Genomic DNA, 20,356 nt, shown 5'->3' on the forward strand with positions numbered 1-20,356 from the left:
TGTTAGCGGTTAGCCGTTTATGCTATGCTAACGGTTGGCTACTGAACATTAACAAACTGGATTACGCTGTAAGAAAGCTGTGAAACTTTACAATAAACTTGGCGACAACACTGTGACACCCGCTGCATGTGTACGTGTAATTCTCCTTGTTGGAGACGAGAGGGTGGGGGCAGCACTGCAAGAAGCTGTAAGCTAACGTTAGCAAGCCACCTTGTTAACCTGTTAAGCCTGTTGCTCCCACCAGTGGGGGAAGACGCAGCATCTTGCAAGAAACAGCATCTCAGGGCTTCTTAACATTTAACAAACTATTAATGATGCATACCCACTTAACGGGAAGAAACTCAGCTAACTGACAATATTAACAATTTTTACCTAAACGAAATACAAGTCTAACACCAAGCTCTATATCAGCACTGAGCGAAAACGGGCTAACGGGGCTTACACTACTTTAGCACATAACTGGCAAAAGCGATCTTTTGTACTTCATGGTATCTGCACAAATGCTGAGATTCCACAGATTCCATACGTCTCATCACTATACGACCAAAACTCACTGAACTAGAAGAAGAAACGTAACCTTAAATACAAAATAAAACATTCACAAACTAAGGATTATCTAAATACATGTTTAACTCCATTACAGTTGCAGGACTCACCAGATCTCAAGTCCTTCTGTTCTCTGTTGATGTCCCGATGCTCATATTTAACGTGTAGGTGTAAAACGATCCCGATATTAATCCATAAACTCGTGAGCAGACATACAGACAGCTGTAGCTCCGCAGGAGACCCGCTCAAAACTGACGTGGATGTTTCAAATGTGAACAACAGGTGCGGACAGTTCTCATTGGCAGGTTTCTTCGATGACATTATATTAACCAATCAGGAGTGTTGTGGACTCATTCCAAACATGCCTGACTTGTCTGCCGTTTTGGCTGAATTCTATTTCAAGTGCCGTAGCTCTTGCTGTCGACCAGAATCCGAATCCAAACCCAGCACTTATGGGCGCGGGAAGGGGGGTGCTGAGGGCGCTGCAGCACCCCCTAGCGGCAGCAGGGGGTGCGGAGCTCCCCTGTCTGAATTATTATTTGACGGTTATTGCTGATCCCGCTGTGCATAATCTGTGCAATATGTAGCCAATACATTCCACATTGTTGGTAAAATAATATTTTGGCCTGCCCCGAATGTTTTTTCTGTAGCCCCGGACAATTCTACCTCAATAATATAATACATTAACCGTGCTTTACCTGAACCTCATCAAGACACTAGAAAGGACGGCAGGACTTTAATGTCCCGTGTTCAGTGAATGCAACAGAGGCAAGACACCAGACCAATCAGAGAGTTGCATGGAAATAAAAGTGTGCTTGTGTCATTCAAGCTTGCGGCTCTGTGTGTGTGCGGAAATAGCACATTTAGTGTGTGTGAGAGAGGGGGAGAGAGAGAGGGACCGGTGCCAGCAGCAGGGACCTTGTTGTTAGCATCTGGTTAGCTAGCTGCACTAACGGACATACGGAGCTGTTTGTTCCACAATAAGCTGGAGGAGAGCTCTCCTCTCAGACTGAGAGGCTCAGGTGAGTTAAAGGACTCTCTGAGTGTTTAGATAGTTAACTTTAGTCTAAGTTATCTCAGTGGGTCTCAAACGGTTTGGTCAAAATGATTCAAAAGATTATTTCCGCGGCACACCTTCATATGATCATTATATAGTTATAAAAAAAATAATAGAATAAAGAAAAAACAGTTATGAAATACTATATGGCAGTAAAACAAGAATACAGTTTGAAAGGGGAGTGATTTGTAAAATATCCATAAAGAAAAAGAACATCTGCTTACAGATGTGTTTCATCTGGGTGTTGAGAGATGTATCCATAGATCTCTTAATGTTGCTCTCAAAGTGCACCAGATTGATGCTTTTAACTTCAATATTAAAAAAAAATCTTCCCGGGGGAGCATCCCCCCGGACCCCCCTAGAGGAGGTGAGGTCCGCTCCCCACTCGTAAAAAATAGCACTTTACCCTTGCCTATATGCCTTGAGCTGATTATCGAGCCTTCATTGTAACAGTCGCAGGTTTTGTGTGTTTGCGTGTGGGGAGTTTTTTTGTGCGTGCTCAGTCCAGCACCTCAGCACCCCCACTCAAAATACCTTCCCGCGCCTCTGCCCAGCACACTCTGATATCAGACCTTTTATAGGGTATTGTAAATTGGGAAGTTGCTTATTTAATTTTTTATTTAAATGTCATTTAAAAAAAACATTATACTGCATGTAAGACTATAAGGCTTATTACTGTATATTGACCAATGGAAAAAACCCACAGCAACATAACACATAAATAAAACAAGGATAACTGTGACTTATTGTTGAGTAAATAACAGTGTGTGTGTGTGTGTGCGTGTGCGTGTGCGTATGTGTGTGTGTGTGTGTCTCCACTTTCTATGATTTACATTTTTTTAATTAAATGATATTATCAACTGAAGATGTTTACAATATAGTAAGTTTGGAATTTCATGAACATCTATTTATTTTATTTTGTTTCAACATTGTATATTTTGTGTTTGTGGTGGATTCAATCGAATATCGAGAAAATGATTTATGTAAAACATTTTTACTTACATTTTACGTTTATTTTATTTGACACTTTCTTTTACAGTTTTATGTTTACTTTAAAATTAAAAATAAATATCTTAAAGTCTTATAGTAATACACTTTTATATTACAAGTTACGTATTTAATTAGAGATAATAATCTTTATTTTACGTACATCTGCATGTATTTTCTGAAAGTGCAAAAATACTGTACATTTTATATAGTAGCCTACATTTACTTTAAAAAAAAAAAGAAATACATGATATTTGTTGTTATTGTCAAAATACTTAAAATAATGTTTTGGGTTGTTAATTTATAGTTAATATCTGTAATTTTACAGGATTTTGCAAGTTATTTTAAAAAACATGATAATTACTATAAACATGTACAGTTATTTCCTGTAAAATTAGGATCTTTTTTTACAGTGTATATACGTCACCTGTTTGATGTCAAGTGTGGACGACAGAGGGTGAGCTAGTGCTGTACATTTTTCTGTTGACCGTTTTTGTCCCTATAGTTTGCAGTTCGATTTTGTTTATTAAATATTGTCAGACTATATTACTTCGGTGTGGACTTTCTCTTTGAAAACGCATCACAGCCTATAGCCAAGCTTAGCTTCTCGGCGACTCAAACTGGACTGGGAATTATATATATTATATATAATAATAATAATAATAATAATAATAATAATAATAATAATAATGATTATTACCTTACTTTTGTCTATTTTTATTCCTCTGTGTTGCGTTTTTAAGGCGCAATGCCAATACACATTCTTTGTATGCTTGCATTGGCTAATGAAAAAGATTCTGTAGTATTGTAATCTCTAAAGGTCACTCATTTTGGTCACTTTTACCATAAAACAAAAACCTTTAAGCAAAAAAAAAGCTTCTATGGGGCCTTGAAAGTGCTCTCTGAAACTATATGCCTGGGATGGCTTGTGACCATGAAATGAGAGAATGAAAACTTTGCCATAGAGGTACACCAAATACATTGTTGGAAAGGTCTTGACCTGGAGAGTAACATATGTCAGTATGAAGATTCCACATGGCTTCTGCTTTGAAATACTGACCTTTGCACCTTGAACTTGGTGCATGTTTGAAGGCTTATAATTAAGCAACAAAAAGGACTACAGACATGGGACATACTGTTATAGAGAGCTCTTGACCTCAGCTATCATGTGAGTATAGTCAAAACTGGGGGCACTGTCAAATTTGCGTCAAATATGTTTAAAATGTATTTTCACCCATTTAACAATTTGATATTTAAAATCTGATTACACAAATGTGTTTACCATCCCCTTAAACCCACAGTGTATTCTTGATTCAGTATATATAACTTCCAATTTTAGGAAAAACACTAATATATTTAAAAACTACAATTCCCTAGAGCCACGCTATGCAGCTTGGTACAAATCAGCACCACAGTTGTAGTTCTTCCGGTTTGCAAAGACATAGGGTCTTAAAAATATATATCTACTAAGTATATACAATATCTAGTATAGCCAGACTAGTAATTACACTGCATCAAGATTATTTATATTAAGAAAAAGATGTTGGCTTATTTAAGATATTTTAGATATTTTAGCTATTCTAGAAATGGGGTTGTTCGGTTGGTTCTTTACTGTTTGGTTACTGTGATCTTCTACAGTACATTGTTGGTTACTGTGATCTTCTACAGTATATTGTTGGTTACTGTGATTGTATACAGTTGGGACATTACTACTGCTATTTTTAAAGTAACTCCAGAGTTACTATAATTTTTGGTTGGAAACATGGTATTATACTCTAAAATGGTATACAGTAATGTACTGTGCACAAACACTGTAAATAACTGGATTTCACAGCCATTTTTTACAGTGCACTTAACGGGAAGAAACTCAGCTATCAGACAATATTAACTATATTTAGCTAAACGAAACACAAGGGTCATACCAAGCCTCTGAATTAGCCCTGAGCGAAAAAATGCTGACGCACTTCGCACAGAACTCACGGTAGAGATACCTTATTACTTATCGGATCTGCACAAACAATATATCAGCTAGCTAGCTGCGATTCCACAGATTCTAGGGGAATAATTATCATCACTGAGCGACCAAAACTCGCGGCAGGGGAAGCAAACCCAGACAACACACAGCGTAGCTTTACTCGGCCAAAACGGAAAGTAAGTCTTACCGTTGCTGTTTTCTGATCAAAAGTTGTGTTCAATGGCATTAAAACGCATATAACGCTGCTGAAGGTTAATCCAATGTGTCTGCGTCACTTTTAAATGATTACTGATAATCCATCTTCATATTTATGTCAATAACGGAGATTTCATATTAGCTGCTACGAGAGTGTATGACAGCTTCCGGTTTTGGGCATTCTGGCTACGCATCACTCATTCACCAATGGGTAATGTTTAGATGGATTTTAGGAACTTCCTCTCGATTCTATTGGCTCTAACAGTTAAAAAGAGGTGTCAATTATCAAAATCGACCCAGGGGGGCCAGAGATATGGAAAATGCACCCAAATGACCCCAGAAGTGGGTTTGTTTTTCTAAATCTCGTGAATGCAATGTAGACAGGAATAAACGCAGATCATCCTCTGGTTGCAGCCTTGACCGGTTATTGCTTTTGATCAAAGTCAATACGGAAAACCCGCACTCACACAGGTAGGTGGAGGCAGGGGCAGACTGGGTCTAGAAATCAGCCCTGGAATCTCACCCAACTTAAATTATGCCGTTTAAAAACATAAAAAATAAAGGGCACTGCCGGCCGTCAGCGAACTGAGCCGGCCGTCAAAGGCCCGCTGACGACCGGCCGTTCTGTGATTCTCCAGAACACACAGATGGCCAGTCCGCCCCTGGGTAGAGGTGAAGGGAATGAGCACTTTTACAGCCTTTTTGGCGAGGTGGGGGAACTCGGTCTCCACAGAAAGCCAAAAGTGTACAAGTGACACTTTACTCAACTTTTTCTCATACATTTTTTCTCACTCAATTGAACTCACGTTGAAAGGTTTAAAAATGTAAAAAGTTTCCAACTACAAATTGCCATTAATTTAGACATTATGCTATCTTTTGAATTTCTCAAAGTTGGCTTCTTTCAAATAGCAGGGTTGAGTAAAGTTTGCCTTGGACTTTTTTAGCTGAATAATATGTCGATGACCAACTTATCTTTCCATTTCCAGAGCTTTTAACCGTACCACGGAAATAATAAACAAGCCTAACTGACGTTGGTGACACTTGGCTAACTCCACTTAACATAGCTTGAGCTTAAGCTTAGCTATAGTTAGCCACCTGTATTAGCACTACCTTAACGTATATTTGTTTTCAATTCTAGGCATGGAATAAAAACAACCTTTCACTTGGTGAAATTAGCAGTTGTGGCTTCTGCAGGTCATCCAGCCACATCTTTAATCTTATTCAAGCATACACAAGTCTAATGCATATCTAAGTATAATGTTTTGGGGGAAAGTTGACCCAGATATCAAGCATTCAGAACTGTATGGTACTGAATGTTTTTGATGACTTCATCATGACTTGGTTTCTAGCACAATCATAATGTAGGACAGCTACAGATAGAGTTATATATTCCTGCTTTTCAACTGATGTATCTCTTATTTCAGTAATGGCTAGCCTCTCCGTTAGCCTGAACAATGTGTGCCCACTTTGTTCTGAATTGATTCTTTGTGTTCCATTAACAGGCATAAATAAATCCCATACAGGCTGCGTGGTGTAGAACCTCTCTGATGTGCGCTGAGGTTTGAGGGGAGGTTTCAGTGCTTCCGTCATTTTTTTGTAAATGTCCATGTCAATGAAAGTCTTTATTGCCATGTTCATCCAGCCATATTGGGCCAATTTGAATCAGATAAAGGAACGAAAATGTTATTTGAACTCTAAAATGGTCATTAGCTCTATGTTTTGCCTGTAGCCTATGTCACAGTGTCATTGTCTTCATGCTAACCATAAAATGTCACGACTATCACTACTTTACAATCCTGTAAGATAGACAATATCAAACTCTGTCTTTATTGGCCAAATATATAGTCGTCATTTTTATCAGACCTAAATAATTTGCCAAAACAGAATGGCGCAATGGTGCAGGAGCCCTCACTGTCTCATTACAACAAGAGGGTTCAGGGTTTGACAGTGGGGGAAAGTAACAAAGTAAATATACTTAAGTACCATACTTCAGTACTATTTTTACATATTTGTGACTTTACTTTAGTATTCCAATTTGTTGCTACTTTAACTTCTACTCTACAACATTTCTGAGGCAAATATACAGTAGCACTTTTTACTCCACTACATTAATTTAACATTCATAGTTTGTTACTTTTTTCTTATAACAACTTGTGATTTGCTTACACTACCAATATACACAAATACAACCCAGTATTTTAAAAACATCTACAATTGGCTTCAGATTGACAAACTACACCATTAAGTTAGTGATAGAAACGGGAATAGATATTATTATATACAAATATAATATTGTGGTAAGAGCCATTGAGTACTTAAGTAACTCAAAGTACTTTTTAGTAACATTTTGAATTTGGGGCTTCTACTTCTAATAGAGTATTTCAAGACCATACCACTACTACTTTTACTGAAGTAAAGGGTCTGAGTACTTCTTGGGGTTGAACCCACTGGCTGTAGGAGTATCTCTGGGGGCTCCGTCCTTCTCCCACAGTCAAAAGACATGCACAGTAAGACGACTATTAATCCTATGAATGTAGGAGTGTCCGTCTTTATGTTTCAGCGCTGTGGTTGCCAGGTGACCCATCCTGGGTGTACCCCGCCTCATGTCAGCTGTGATAGTCTCCAGCCCCCCACGACCCTGTAAAGGATAAGCTGTTTCAGATGGATAACTCTATCAGGGATTTGAAGGGACAGTGGACGAGTCCTACTGTAAATCTGTATCAATGTAGATAGTCTTTAATTATGTTACAAGTGAGCAGAGATTATGTCCAGAGGGAGGAAGGGCTCCTTTTAGAGGGATTTAGGTCGTTACTGGAAACGTCATGTTAATACGATTGTTATTTTACTGATGTGTGTCAACAGTTGAACTGATTCTGCTTCTGTGTGTCTGTCTGAAGATTACAATTTAAAGCCTGTATAGGAAATGGCCTCATTTACACACATTCTGTGACTTTAAATATGTCATATCAATCTAGATGCTATTTAATCAGAAACATAATTCCTTTACTCGTCCACCAAAGGGGACATTTACATTGTGACAGCAAAGTAGGGGAGACTGGGGTAAGTTGAGCCAGTGGGTAAGTTGACCAGATCCTAGGGAACTGTGCACATTGGTTGTCATGTGACCATAAATTCAGGAAGCACCCATCATTTATATTTGGTTGTGATGGAGTGAAGCACAAGTGGTAAATGTATTTTTTTCACTATAAACCATATTTTGCTCGTCAAAGTACATTTTGAAGATGTGAGGTATAATTACTGTTATGTCAAAGCAAATGTATACAGCATTATCAGTTTCTCTGGTTTTATTACTTATAGGTTTGTGTTTGAGTAAAATGCCATTTCTTGAATGTTATTCCATAAACTACTGACAACATTTGTCTGTGTTGGAATTCCACAGACAATGGAATGGAATGGCTGCCATACATGTATAGATTGAAACATTTGGAATGGTCTCTTAATTTTGCAACAGACTAATTCACATTGGTTTCTTTTTTAGTCAGTGTGTGGAGCAAAGGTTAAGTGCTTTGGACGTTTAGGGACAGCCTAAATCTGCTCACATTTGTTCCAGAGCATTACATAAGTCAATTTATACTGATATGCTCCATCCAACCTAGGGCTGCACGATATTGGAAAAAATTGACATTGCAATTTTTTGCCCCCTTCGATATATATTGCGATATGAAAACATACAGGAATTGAAGAAAAGACAGTTGTTTTTTTTCCGCAAACCATCCTTTCTTGAACTTTAATGCTATAAAATTGTTTTTTTAAAAAACTATATTTAACCGGATGAAGGATTTTAGTCACGGACGTCTGGATCTTAAGTTATCAGAGCAACAAGCTGAGCTAGCTCAGTTAGCAGCGCCAAACTGCTCTGGAGAAACACATGAAACTACTTTATTCAGTGTTTTTAACTTTAATCATCCGTTTGCTTTGGAGATTTGATCGTGATTGTAGTTTGCTGTGCATGCAGAGCCTGCATATCACTCACTCAAGTACCCTTGACATGAGAGCCGCACAAGTTTTCCTTTTGTATCTAGCAGCAAAATAATTGTAACATGACGTGTTTCAGTTAATTTGCCTACTTAATATCGTCCTAAAAAAATAAAAACACGTCCACGCGATGTGAATATCGCGATTATCGTCATGACACGATATATCGTGCAGCCCTAATCCAACCCTTAAATCATGTTTGCCCACGACTTATATCTCACAGTAGGTGGCCAATATTTGGAACTCATTCAGTCAACAACTCTGAGCTCTGTATCCTTGCTGCTAAACGTCTTGCCTACTCCTGTCTCCTGCATTTATTGTAGTTGTGAATTGTAACACTTCCTCACCACTTCTTAAAGTATAATTTGTTGATTAAGTATTGTTGTCAAATGTTCAGAAATAGCATTCACAAAGAAATGTAATAAATTAGAATACTTTGAGTATATTTGGCTTATTTGCACAATCTTGAGAACAGTTTGACCGTTAACACTTGGCGGGAGTATATCTGGGGAAGTATTTGTAGCAATAATGTTGTGTTAATTCTGTAAAATAGATTGTTTTTGTCCTGAAAGTTGGGATAATAATCTGTAGCCTGTCACTGTAATGTATGTATACATATCTAGGCCTACAGGTTTTGATATTGACTTAGGTTGATTATCCTGTAGTCTGATATTGTAAATCCTGCATCTACGGGTGTTGACAACAAATTGTAGGCCTACGTTACTATTGTAAGGGCGAAATAGGTGACGCCTGTGATTGTAAAGATTTTTCAACATGTTAGTTGTTAATTGGGAACAGAGAGCACAGGGGGAGCTGAATCATAGACAGACGGACAGACGTCGATGTATGCTTTGCTCCTTTCGTGTGTAACTACAACACGATGTGATAACACCATCTTCAGGGTCTGTCTCCTGTGATGATGACAGCTAAATTACAATGAAAGTACTCATCTCTCTTCCTACAATGGGAAGATGTCTACACATACAGTGATCTGTATGGGTAAGAGAGCCGTGTTAGATCCTGAGAGGAGTCATCCATGGGTTTGTGTTATCTGATGGATGGGTGATAGATAACACAATTGCTGTAACTAAACTGCTAAATTGGACCACAGTAGATGTTTCTGGTTGCCAAAATGCATCGAATGCATTACTTGAGTGGATTCAGGTAGCCCCAACAGAGGCAAGATTTGTGAATACTGAAACCACTGTACAGCAACACTTATGTGCAATATCTTCTGCTAATACTACTCCTAGTTAGTCCATCCATTATTGAACAGGGATCTTTACGTTACTATGTGCAATAATCATTTTACTACTCTTATATACCACACTTCATTCTACAGTGCTACACATATTTTATCTTATAAATACTGCTGCTACCTATCAACTTGAATGTGTACTTCTTAAAATTAAATTATTTTATATGATAGTGTTCTATTTTCTTCATGTCTCTCTATAGGGGAGAGTGGGGTAAGATGAGCCAATTTTGACTTATGTTGTCATAGATATCCTTGTAAATGTGGCTGGCACGAGCGAGAGAGAGAGAGCGCACCGGTACCGGAGATCGTTGTTGTTAGCTTCTGGTGCTAGCGAGCTAGTGGCCGGGTCTCAAACGTTTTGATCATGATTAATGTAAACAATTATTTCCGAGGCATACGTTTATATGATCATTATAGTTATACAAAAATAAGACAATAAATGAAAAACAGGTATGAAATACTATATGACAGTAAAAAAAGAATAAAGTTTAAAAGGGGAGTGATTTGTAAAATATCCATAAAGAAATAATAAATCTGCTTACAGTTCTTTTTCATATGGATGTTGAGAGATGTATCCATAGATCTCTTCATGTTGCTCTCAAAGTGCACCAGATTGATGCTTTTAACTTCAATATCAAAAAGAAAATCTTCCCGGGGGAGCATGCCCCCGGACCCCCATATGTTAGGTCCACTACCCACAAATAGCACTTTACCCCAGCTTACACCTATATGCCGGGAACTGATTATCGAGCCTTCATTGTAACTGTCGCACTGTGTATTTGCGTGGGGATTGTTGAAGTAGAAAATTCCACTGTAGCGACCGGTACATTAATGGGAAACCTTACATGTTTGAGCACCCTATATGAAACGTCAAGCTACCCCACAGCACCCCCAACATAAATCTCTGGCGCCGCCACTGAGCCTGCAACCCCGTTTTGAAGAAGTGTGCAGTGCAAAACAGGCTCATTGCAGCCACCTGTGATAAGACACACTTGTTTGCCAAATATCAGCATTTTCTTTCTTTTCATTTTTTTGCAATTATTCCAGTTGCTGGTTCAGGTCGGGCCAGAGCAGGGCAGGCCCAGCTTGCTCTGGTTGCAGAGTACAGGAATAGTAGAGGCAGATGGTACCACAAAGTCCAACAGTTTATTTGAAGCCCGAGCTCTGCATAGTCATTAAAGTGTGGTCTGGTGGTAGCCTGCATTTTTGTCTATATTTGCCACAGATGTGGCTGCACTCTGTCTGTAGTTAAGCCTGCCACAGATGTGGCTGCACTCTGTCTGTAGTTAAGCATGCAGATGAAGGGTCAACCTAGATTCCTCACTTCTCATAGGAGCCCTTTACTGTGAGCGGGGCCCCTGAAAGACTCTGCTGGTTTAGTGTGCTTTAGACCTTTTCACAACAAAGTTAACATCAGTTATTCAAGTTCATATGTTTATATATGCCCATCCTTAAGTCGTGTTGGTTTAAATGTATTGCAGTGTGGGAAAATGGTGCAAGACCAGCAACTTTTTAGTTTTGGTGTTAGTGGGTACTAGACAAAATAACTCCAGTGCTAATACATTTTCAAAAAGCAAGCCAAAGCAATAGGCATTCAGTCACATTTAACTGCTGATTATGCATGAATTGTTGCTTTTTAATTCATACTTAAAGTTCTGCAAAATAGAAATGGTCACATATATAGTGTGTTAAAGGCGCCATATTATGCACAGTTTCAGGTGTATATGTAGTGCAGTGGTTCTCAAAGTGGGGGGCGCGCCCCCCCTGGTGGGCGCAGAGGCATGCCAGGGGGGGCGCGAGAGACCAGGAGGAAAAATGGTTATAAAAAAAAAAAAAAAAAAGATAAATAAAATAAAAATCATAATTTGAAAAATTATTGATTCGAAAATAATATGATGCAGTACAGTACTATTACGTCTGGGTCTCTGTTTCATTAAAGCTCGGCTCTGTGTGTGTGTGTGGAACGAGCCATTTTGTGTGCGCGTGAGAGAGAGAGAGAGCGCACCGGTACTGGAGATCGTTGTTGTTAGCTTCTGGTGCTAGCGAGCTACGCTAACGGATCTAAGGAGTTTTTTCAACAACAAAGTGGAGGAGAGTCCTCTCCTGTCAGACTGAGAGCTAAAGGACTCTCTCAGTGTTATCTCAGTGGGTCTCAAATGTTTTGGTCACCATTAATGTAAATAATTATTTCCGAGGCACACGTTTATATGATCATTATAGTTATAAAAAAATAAGAGAATAAATGAAAAACAGGTATGAAATACTATATGACAGTAAAACAAGAATAATGTTTAAAAGGGTGATTTGTAAAATATCCATCAAGAAAAAGTAAATCTGTTTACATTTCTGTTTCATATGGGTGTTGAGAGATGTATCCATAGATCTCTTCCTTTCGCTCTCAAAGTGCACCAGATTGATGCTTTTAACTTCAATATTTAAAAATAAATCTTCCCGGGGAAGCTTGCCCCCGGACCCCCCTATGTGACGTCCACACATCACCTATAAAAATAGCACTTTATCCCTGCTTACACCTATATGCCGTGAGCTGAATATCGAGCCTTCATTGTAACAGTCGCGGGTACGTTGTGTATTTGCGTGGGGATTGTTGCAGTAGAAAATTCCACTGTAGCGACCGGTACATTAATGGGAAACCCTAAATGTTTGAGCACCCTCTATGAAACGTCAAGCTACCCCACAGCACCCCCAAAATAAACCTCTGGCGCCGCCACTGAGCCTGATTATTCGTTTTGGGGGGGCCCGACTTTTTTTTTTCTCCAAAGGGGGGGCCTGACAGAAAAAGTTTGAGAACCACTGATGTAGTGTCTCTGTGACATGTTCTCTTTATTTTTCTCACATGCCTGTGCTGCAGCACCTCTTTTCAGCCACTGTCTGAAACCAGAGCCCAGTCTGCTCTGATTGGTTAGCTGGTAGGCTTTGTTTTGATTGGTCAACAACTTAAAGATGCCCTGCCCCACCTATCACGTACAATGTGATGGAGCACTACTGTAGCTAATGGAAGCATGAATGTTACATAATAGATATGAATGTTACATAATACATAACAAAATAGTCAAAATGCAGGCGTTTCAGGCCGGGGGGTTCCCTCCAGAGGGAGCATGAGAGACTCCCTCTGGAGGGAACACAGCACATATTTTAGCCTTTGCAGACCATCTACATGCACAAACACCTATAGGACACACTAGAGGAGAGGGAAACCCCCCAAAAGCATAACCAGGCCTCTTTAATATGCATACTGAATTAATGGCTCACATAATTATACTGTATGTGAATCATTCATTGGCATTACATTACCTGTTATTTGATTTGAATTTTACAACATCAAGTAGCCAACATCAAGTACAACTATTTATTTCTTGTTTGCACAATATCAGTTTTGAATGTGCTATACTAATTTAGGCCTTTATTTGTCAGTTAGAGGGAGAACAGACATTATAACCCTTCATAGACAACTTTCTTCAGTGAACCTGATGGGAAATGAAATGTAATGGGACTAAATCATGCTGAGTAATATAAAGTTAGCAGTAATGTTTTTGCCTTATGACGATTGCTTTGTTCTATGTATCTGTTGGTTATTTCCCCTCTAGTGTTCAGAAAATGCTCAGGACTCAGAATGACACTCAAAAATGTTGAATACAAATATAATCTGTCAGCAATTTTATGATCATACATGAAGTTGTATTGTATTTTGCACATTTACATTTAAAAGTGTGTAGGAACCCTGTAATATCTACACTGATAGAACTGAAATGTGACTTTAATCACATCTATTATGTCAACAAATGTCACATAACTGTAGTAGGTTAGTTGAGAGCAATAATATTACGTTGAACCTTATATTACCTAATATCTTTGCTTTCTACTAACCTATTTATGTGAAATCTGTTTACATAATACATTTAATTGAAGTGAACTTTTCTGTTTTTCAGTGTATAATGCACCATAGTACAACATTATTTTTGTTTCTGAGAACTCTATTTTAAAATTTCACCCTAAACAATCTCTATGACAACACGTTGCTGATCACAGACACAGATCTCCTTCTATTGTTATAAAACTTTGGAGTTCCAGTCAGTCATTTGCCCAAAGTGGTTAAATTGGCATGCAGCTGTTTGCCCCAGTTGTCTGGTGTCGCGGATGGAGACACGTTTGACTTTTCATGGAACTCTATAAACAGTTTTTAATATGTGTGTTTCCAACATGCCAACAGTTTTACAGTAGAAACAATGTCTATTATTTGGTGTGCTGTTGAGGAATCGCTCAGTAACTTCATTCTGTCTGCTGGGATCAGAATAACATCTTTGGTCAATGAATAAAGCTCTGACTGTATGTACACAGGTCAGTACTCAACCTTGCCGAGTTACATTACATGTTACTTGTTAGACGCTTTCATCCAAAGCAACTTACATACTCAATACTGTGGACAATCCCCACAGAAGCAATTTGGGGTGAAGTGTCTTGCCCAGGGACACAACGACATGCTGACTGCAGAGGGGTTTGAACCTGTGACCCCCTGATCCCAATATCAAGGCTCTATCCACTGCGCCACACACCTCCGTTCACATAGTATTACAAATTCTGGGAATATGGATTATTCACTAACATTGTAGATGTTAGACTCAAATACTAAATAAGAAATACCAAAGATTGGCATGGTAACAAATATAACACAATAATTGTAATTCCTCTCGTTTGACAGTTTTTAACATTTGTATCTACTTCATTAATGTGACATGGTACTGTTTTCTCTTCAGGAAATGGCCTGATGCGGCAGATGCCACAGCTGACATGTCCTGCCAGTAATCCCATCGTTTCCACCCTGGCTCATTGGGAAATCTGTGAGTAGAGTTAGTCCAGTTTCTCTCTTTCAGAGATGGATTTGGGGCTGTCGGCCCACACTGGCCCGTGTGCCTGCTCTCACTCTTTGAAGCGTCCCAGTGTGTGTCGGTGAGAGACCCCCAGCAGGCCCAGGATGCCAGGATGCCCCTCACTCAGGACAACGCCCTCAGCATCCTCCCACTGCTGGAGAACTGGCAGGGGGCTCTGAACACTCGACCACAGCAGGACTGCAACCTGAACCAAGACAATTCTAGCTACAAGGTACTTTATTTGTATATGGAATATACAAATTAAACTTCACAACTGCAGATTTCTGCCACTATAACTGGGCTTGGGGAGTAACAGATTACATGTAACAGGATAACCTAATCAGGATACCAAAAAGGTAACTTTATTCCCTTACATACAAAAATACAGATTACTTTTACTTTTAAATAAATAAAAACTAGGATTACTTGCAGGATTACAATTTATCAATACATTTCAATTTGTTATTCTTTTTAGTTTCCATTAAGGCTACTTTTACAGAACGGTATATACCTGCTGCTGGGTTGGTGGTCTCCGACAGTAAACAGAAGCAATCCATGAGCACCAACCAGGTCAGGCCAATTTCTCTGCAGGATTCAAAGATTCAAAGGTTTTATTGTCATATGCACATAGCTACAGTGTAGAAATGGCAATGATATTCTTCTGACCTGACCTCCTCCAACAATGCAACATGTATAATAAAATACAAAAATACAAAGTAAAAAATGGTGCAAAAGCCTATATACATGTAAATAGAATATGATATGTACAAGAACAGAATATGAAATTACATAATGTACATTAAGGGTGCGTTCACACCTGCCTTGTATAGTCCGGTTGAATCGAACCCTGGTGCATTTAGACCATAGACCAGGGGTGGGGAACCTTTTTTCCTCTCAATGGCCATTTCAAATTTTTTTTTCAACATTCATTTTGCCTTTCTTTCATGCTGTGCAAAGAAAAAGCAACCTCTTAATCCAGATATCTTGCCATGACTCACGTATGCGTGCACGGTTGTGGCATGACCACCAAAACAGAAATATATGGACACAAGATGTGTGCAATTTAGTTTCCTATCCATGTGAACATGATTTAAAGTGTGTGGGGGGGGGGACCTAACTTCCTCTAGGGGGGTATGGGGACATGCTCCCCCGGGAAGATTTTTTTTTAAATGTTGAAGTTAAATGCATCAATCTGGTGCACTTTGAGAGCAACATTAAGAGATCTATGGATACATCTCTCAACACCCATATGAGACAGAACTGTAAGCAGATTTATTTTTCTTTATGGATATTTTACAAATCACTCCCCTTTCAAACTGTATTCTTGTTTATTAATAACAACTTTTTTTTACTGTCATATAGTATTTTATACCCGTTTACTTTGTTCTCTTATTTTTTTTATAACTATAATGATCATATAAAGATGTGCCTTTACCTCAATGGTTGTAGAAAAAAGCTTCTTATATTCGTTAGCATAGCTAGCTAACCGGATGCTAATAACAACAAAGTTATTGACTGTATGATCAGTGTGACAGATGGACAGATCGCCACTGGGCTCACAACTAAAGACACAGCCACACAAAAACTGCTGCATGCTCCTTATCTGAAGTGCCTGAGCCGTGCTCTCCGTCAGAACTGCACCCCTGTCAGACGAGACCATGAACAAGACATATACCACGTGATGACACGTTAGGCTCATGTTGTGTTCAAGCACCCTGATCTTGGCCAGGAAAAACAGGCTCTCGCTTGTTTAATTCTTTTGCGGTCTAGATTTCTTTTTTGCGTGTATTTATAAATTACCTCGAGGGCCGTATCAAATCGTCTCGCGGGCCGTATACGGCCCGGGGGCCGGAGGTTCCCCACCCCTGCCATAGACGCTTGGTGCGGTTCATCTGGGTCGGTGTGAACACAATCCGAGACCTCTTAAGTGAACTAAACAACCGGACTCTGGTTCGCTAAAATAGGTGGTCTCGGAGCGCTTGCTTGCGAACTCTGGACCGGTTAATTGATGGTGTGAACGCAGTCCGCACCAAAACATAGGAAGCGTAGTATTTACGTGTCACAAGAACGCGGATATCCTCAAAATCTTTAGCGAAAGAGTCTTTCAAGACATCCGCGATTGTTTAGTTAAAGAGTGGAGCAGAATGAAGTGTTGAACAGTGTCGTGTAAAGTAAAAATTCTCCGTCTGCAATAGAGTGGCGAAGTCACGCCCATCTACTTCCTGTCCATGGGACCTTATTTCGGAAAAATAATGTATTGAAGTCAATGGAGAGAGAAAACGTATCTTGAATTGTGCCATGAATTACACATATGATGTTTGTCAATCTTAAAAAATAATTTCCATGTCAAAAAAGTCACAGTTTGTCGTAAAACTGTTGAAATATAAGACTATGAAAAATACTCAACTAGAAAGACTACAAATCCCAGAGTCGCGTAAGCGGTCCCCAACCTTTTTTGCGCCACGGACCGTTTTAATGTCAGACAATATTTTCACGAGTGTCAGAAAACACAGCCCTCTCTATTTTCCTCCTTAGCCAAATCTCTAAAAAAGGGGCTGCAACGGATCTGAAAAAAACGGATCCAGATTTCAACACTTTTCTACGTCACAAAGAGGTGCTCCGCTTATTGGTCAACTCTCCACCTATCAGGGGAATGAGCCACGGCCACGTGCTTGCCAAACCTCTCATTCGCATATAGGACGGATTTCCGTCCATTTGGCTATTCAAATGTTAACGAAACGGACAGACTTCCGTGCACATCAGCGGCTGTCGGATTAAAACAGTTTAATGCACTTTTAACACTCACGTACCCAGGATTCCTGCTCCTTTCCTGGGTTACAAAGTGAGGTGTGTATCGCAGCCTGCTCCTCTCTGCCTGCCTGCCGCTGCGCTCTGCCTCTATCCACACAACTTTTCCCCGCCTTTCAGAGACTTATTGCTGGGTCAAACTCTAAGTTACAAACTGTACACATTGCATTCTTGCTAATTAGCCAAAATATGAACGGAATAAGTAGCAAGCATCGTAACAAACAGAGTAAAAATAAATAGGGACAACAGCTTGTCAACTAACCATTCAGAAAGGTCCTGCTGCAACCGAGATGTTTGCACCTCCACCAAAACCTCCGCTGCTTCAGGGTCAGTTTCTGGATCAAATTGATAATATGCTTGAACATATGCATTGCTCTGAGATGACATGTTTATCCCACACTCGTAATCACAGCAAACATGGTAACGTGACTCTCGCCGGCTCATGTCCCCCTCTTCTGCAGGGGGGCGTGGTCAGCTGCTGCTCAGAATTTTCAAAGACAGGCTTGGGATAGAGCGAAAATGAGCGAAACGAGGCATGGCTAAAAAATGATCTGTTTGGTATTTTGAAAAATAAAATGTATAAATATACCTTATGTAGGTATGGTCATACACTATATCATTTAAATATAGCATGATAGGTCTCCTTTAAGGTGTGGCGGATAAATACACAAAATAAAATGATACAACCGGCATAAAAACTGTGGAATTTTCATAAATATAATATTAAAAGTGAATCCACTGTGTACTCGTATGCAACTTTATTATCAGTGACCTCGTAACATCGCACCAATAACATAACATGAGTAACATCCTCTCTGCCCCCTAACACTCTCTGGTCGCTATGTAGACCCTCCAGAAAAACGCGGGCAAAAATCCTTGATTATGCGGGCTAAATTCCTTGATTATGCGGGCTAAAATCCTTGATTATGCGATTAAAAATGCGGGGTTTTTATGTAATTTTATGCGGTGAAATTGCGGGAAGTTGCTAAATATGCGGAAAGTTGCGAAATATGCTAAATATGCGGGGAAAAAGAATAACAATTTCTTTTAGATATTGGGCTGTCTTATTTATTCTCTCTCACACACAACCTGCCACTAACGTTAAACCCCTTTACTATGCAATTAAACACATTCAATGTTTATTTATTGTATAAGCAATTGGGCTATTTTAATCTCACACACTCCACACACACCCCCCCCCCCCACACACACACACACACACACACACCCACACACTTCTCCACCTCACTCTGTTTTAATTTACTCGTTCGTTATCTGACCAGCTTCAATCTTATAGGCTACTCACTTCGTTTCTTGTAGCCCTCGAAAGGGTTTTGGAGGTTGATGCTCACCGTCGATTTTCTCTTATGCTCCAACCAATATACAGTCTATGGCTCCAACATACAGTTGCACGGGGTGCAGAATAGTTTCCCCCCACTTTTTGCCCGGTCTTTAGTAGAAATGTTCGTCGGTAAATGAGATGGATTAGATTTTGTCATCTTGGTGTTTTCTCTATCGTGTGAGCTCCACACGTTCACTCAATACAGTGTTGTTTACATTCTGTGATGCGCGAGCTGATGACGTCACGTCAAGACGAGTCAACTTTTTTTTCTTCTCAACTTTGTGTGGAAAAATGCGGGGATTATGCGGCCTTTTGATAAATATGCGGCCTTTTAAAAATCTGCGCCATTTTGCTGATTATGCGGTAAATTCTGCGATCGCAGAATCGCGTTTTTCTGGAGGGTCTAGCTATGGTAACGTTTAAACATGCCTTCAAAATAAGATACAACACAAAAACAAATATAAAGTGCATGAAAAATACAACTCACCATAACGCTAAATCAGTGGGAGCCCTGAGCTTGTTTCTCTGCAACGAGACAGTCCCATCTGGGGTAATGGGAGACAATGACACCCGAAAATCCCGCTTCACACAAATAGGATGTCGGAAATGGCAACAGGGTTGTCAGTGCTGTTGTTGCGATCTCAGGGTATTCTGCCATGACTTTAATCCAGAACACCGGCAGAGTTGTTGTCTCGAACATACCGCCGTCATTTGCGATCTCCAGCAGTTGATCTTCTTCTTGCATAGACATCCCAGCTAGAAATGTTTGGTTCTAAAAACATTCTGAGAATGTTAGTCATTTTTCTAGGAAGGTTTTCAGCGGGAAGTTTTTGTTTGGTTCCCAGAACGTTCTTCTGAAAGGTAGGATAACGTTCTCTAAAAACATTCTTAAAATGTATGGTGATAACATTGTTAGAACATTATGCCCTCCTATTCTTAAAACGTTTTCAGTGGGAAGTTTTTGTTTGGTTCCCAGAATGTTCTTCTGAAAGGTAGGATAACGTTCTCTAAAAACATTCTTAAAATGTTTGATGATAACCTTCTTAAAATGTTTTTGAAAACATTGTTAGAACATTATGCCCTACTATTCTTAAAACGTTTTCAGCAGAAGCTTTTATTTTGGTTCCCAGAATGTTCTTCTGAAAGGTAGGATAACATTCTCTAAAAACATTCTTAAAATGTTTTTGATAACATTGTTAGAACATTATGCCCTACTGTTCTTAAAACATTTTCAGCTGCAAGTTAGATTTTTTATTTTGCCAGAATGTTATTATTTTAGAGAAGGATAACATGGTTTATTTTAAAG

The 20,356-nt window shown here is 39.3% G+C and overlaps 1 protein-coding gene across 1 annotated transcript in view; it reads left to right on the forward strand.

Annotated features, from left to right (window-relative positions):
- Positions 1-20,356, forward strand: part of pdzd2 (PDZ domain containing 2) — a 198,192-nt gene that overhangs the window by 17,891 nt on the left and 159,945 nt on the right. Inside the window, 1 exon segment of the mRNA XM_079688942.1 lies at positions 14,787-15,132. Within this exon segment, the coding sequence (XP_079545068.1) occupies positions 15,013-15,132 (120 nt within the window). The 5' untranslated portion in view covers positions 14,787-15,012.

The sequence above is a fragment of the Notothenia rossii genome (genome assembly GCF_949606895.1).
Source record: "Notothenia rossii genome assembly, chromosome: 6".
Taxonomy (NCBI): domain Eukaryota; kingdom Metazoa; phylum Chordata; class Actinopteri; order Perciformes; family Nototheniidae; genus Notothenia; species Notothenia rossii.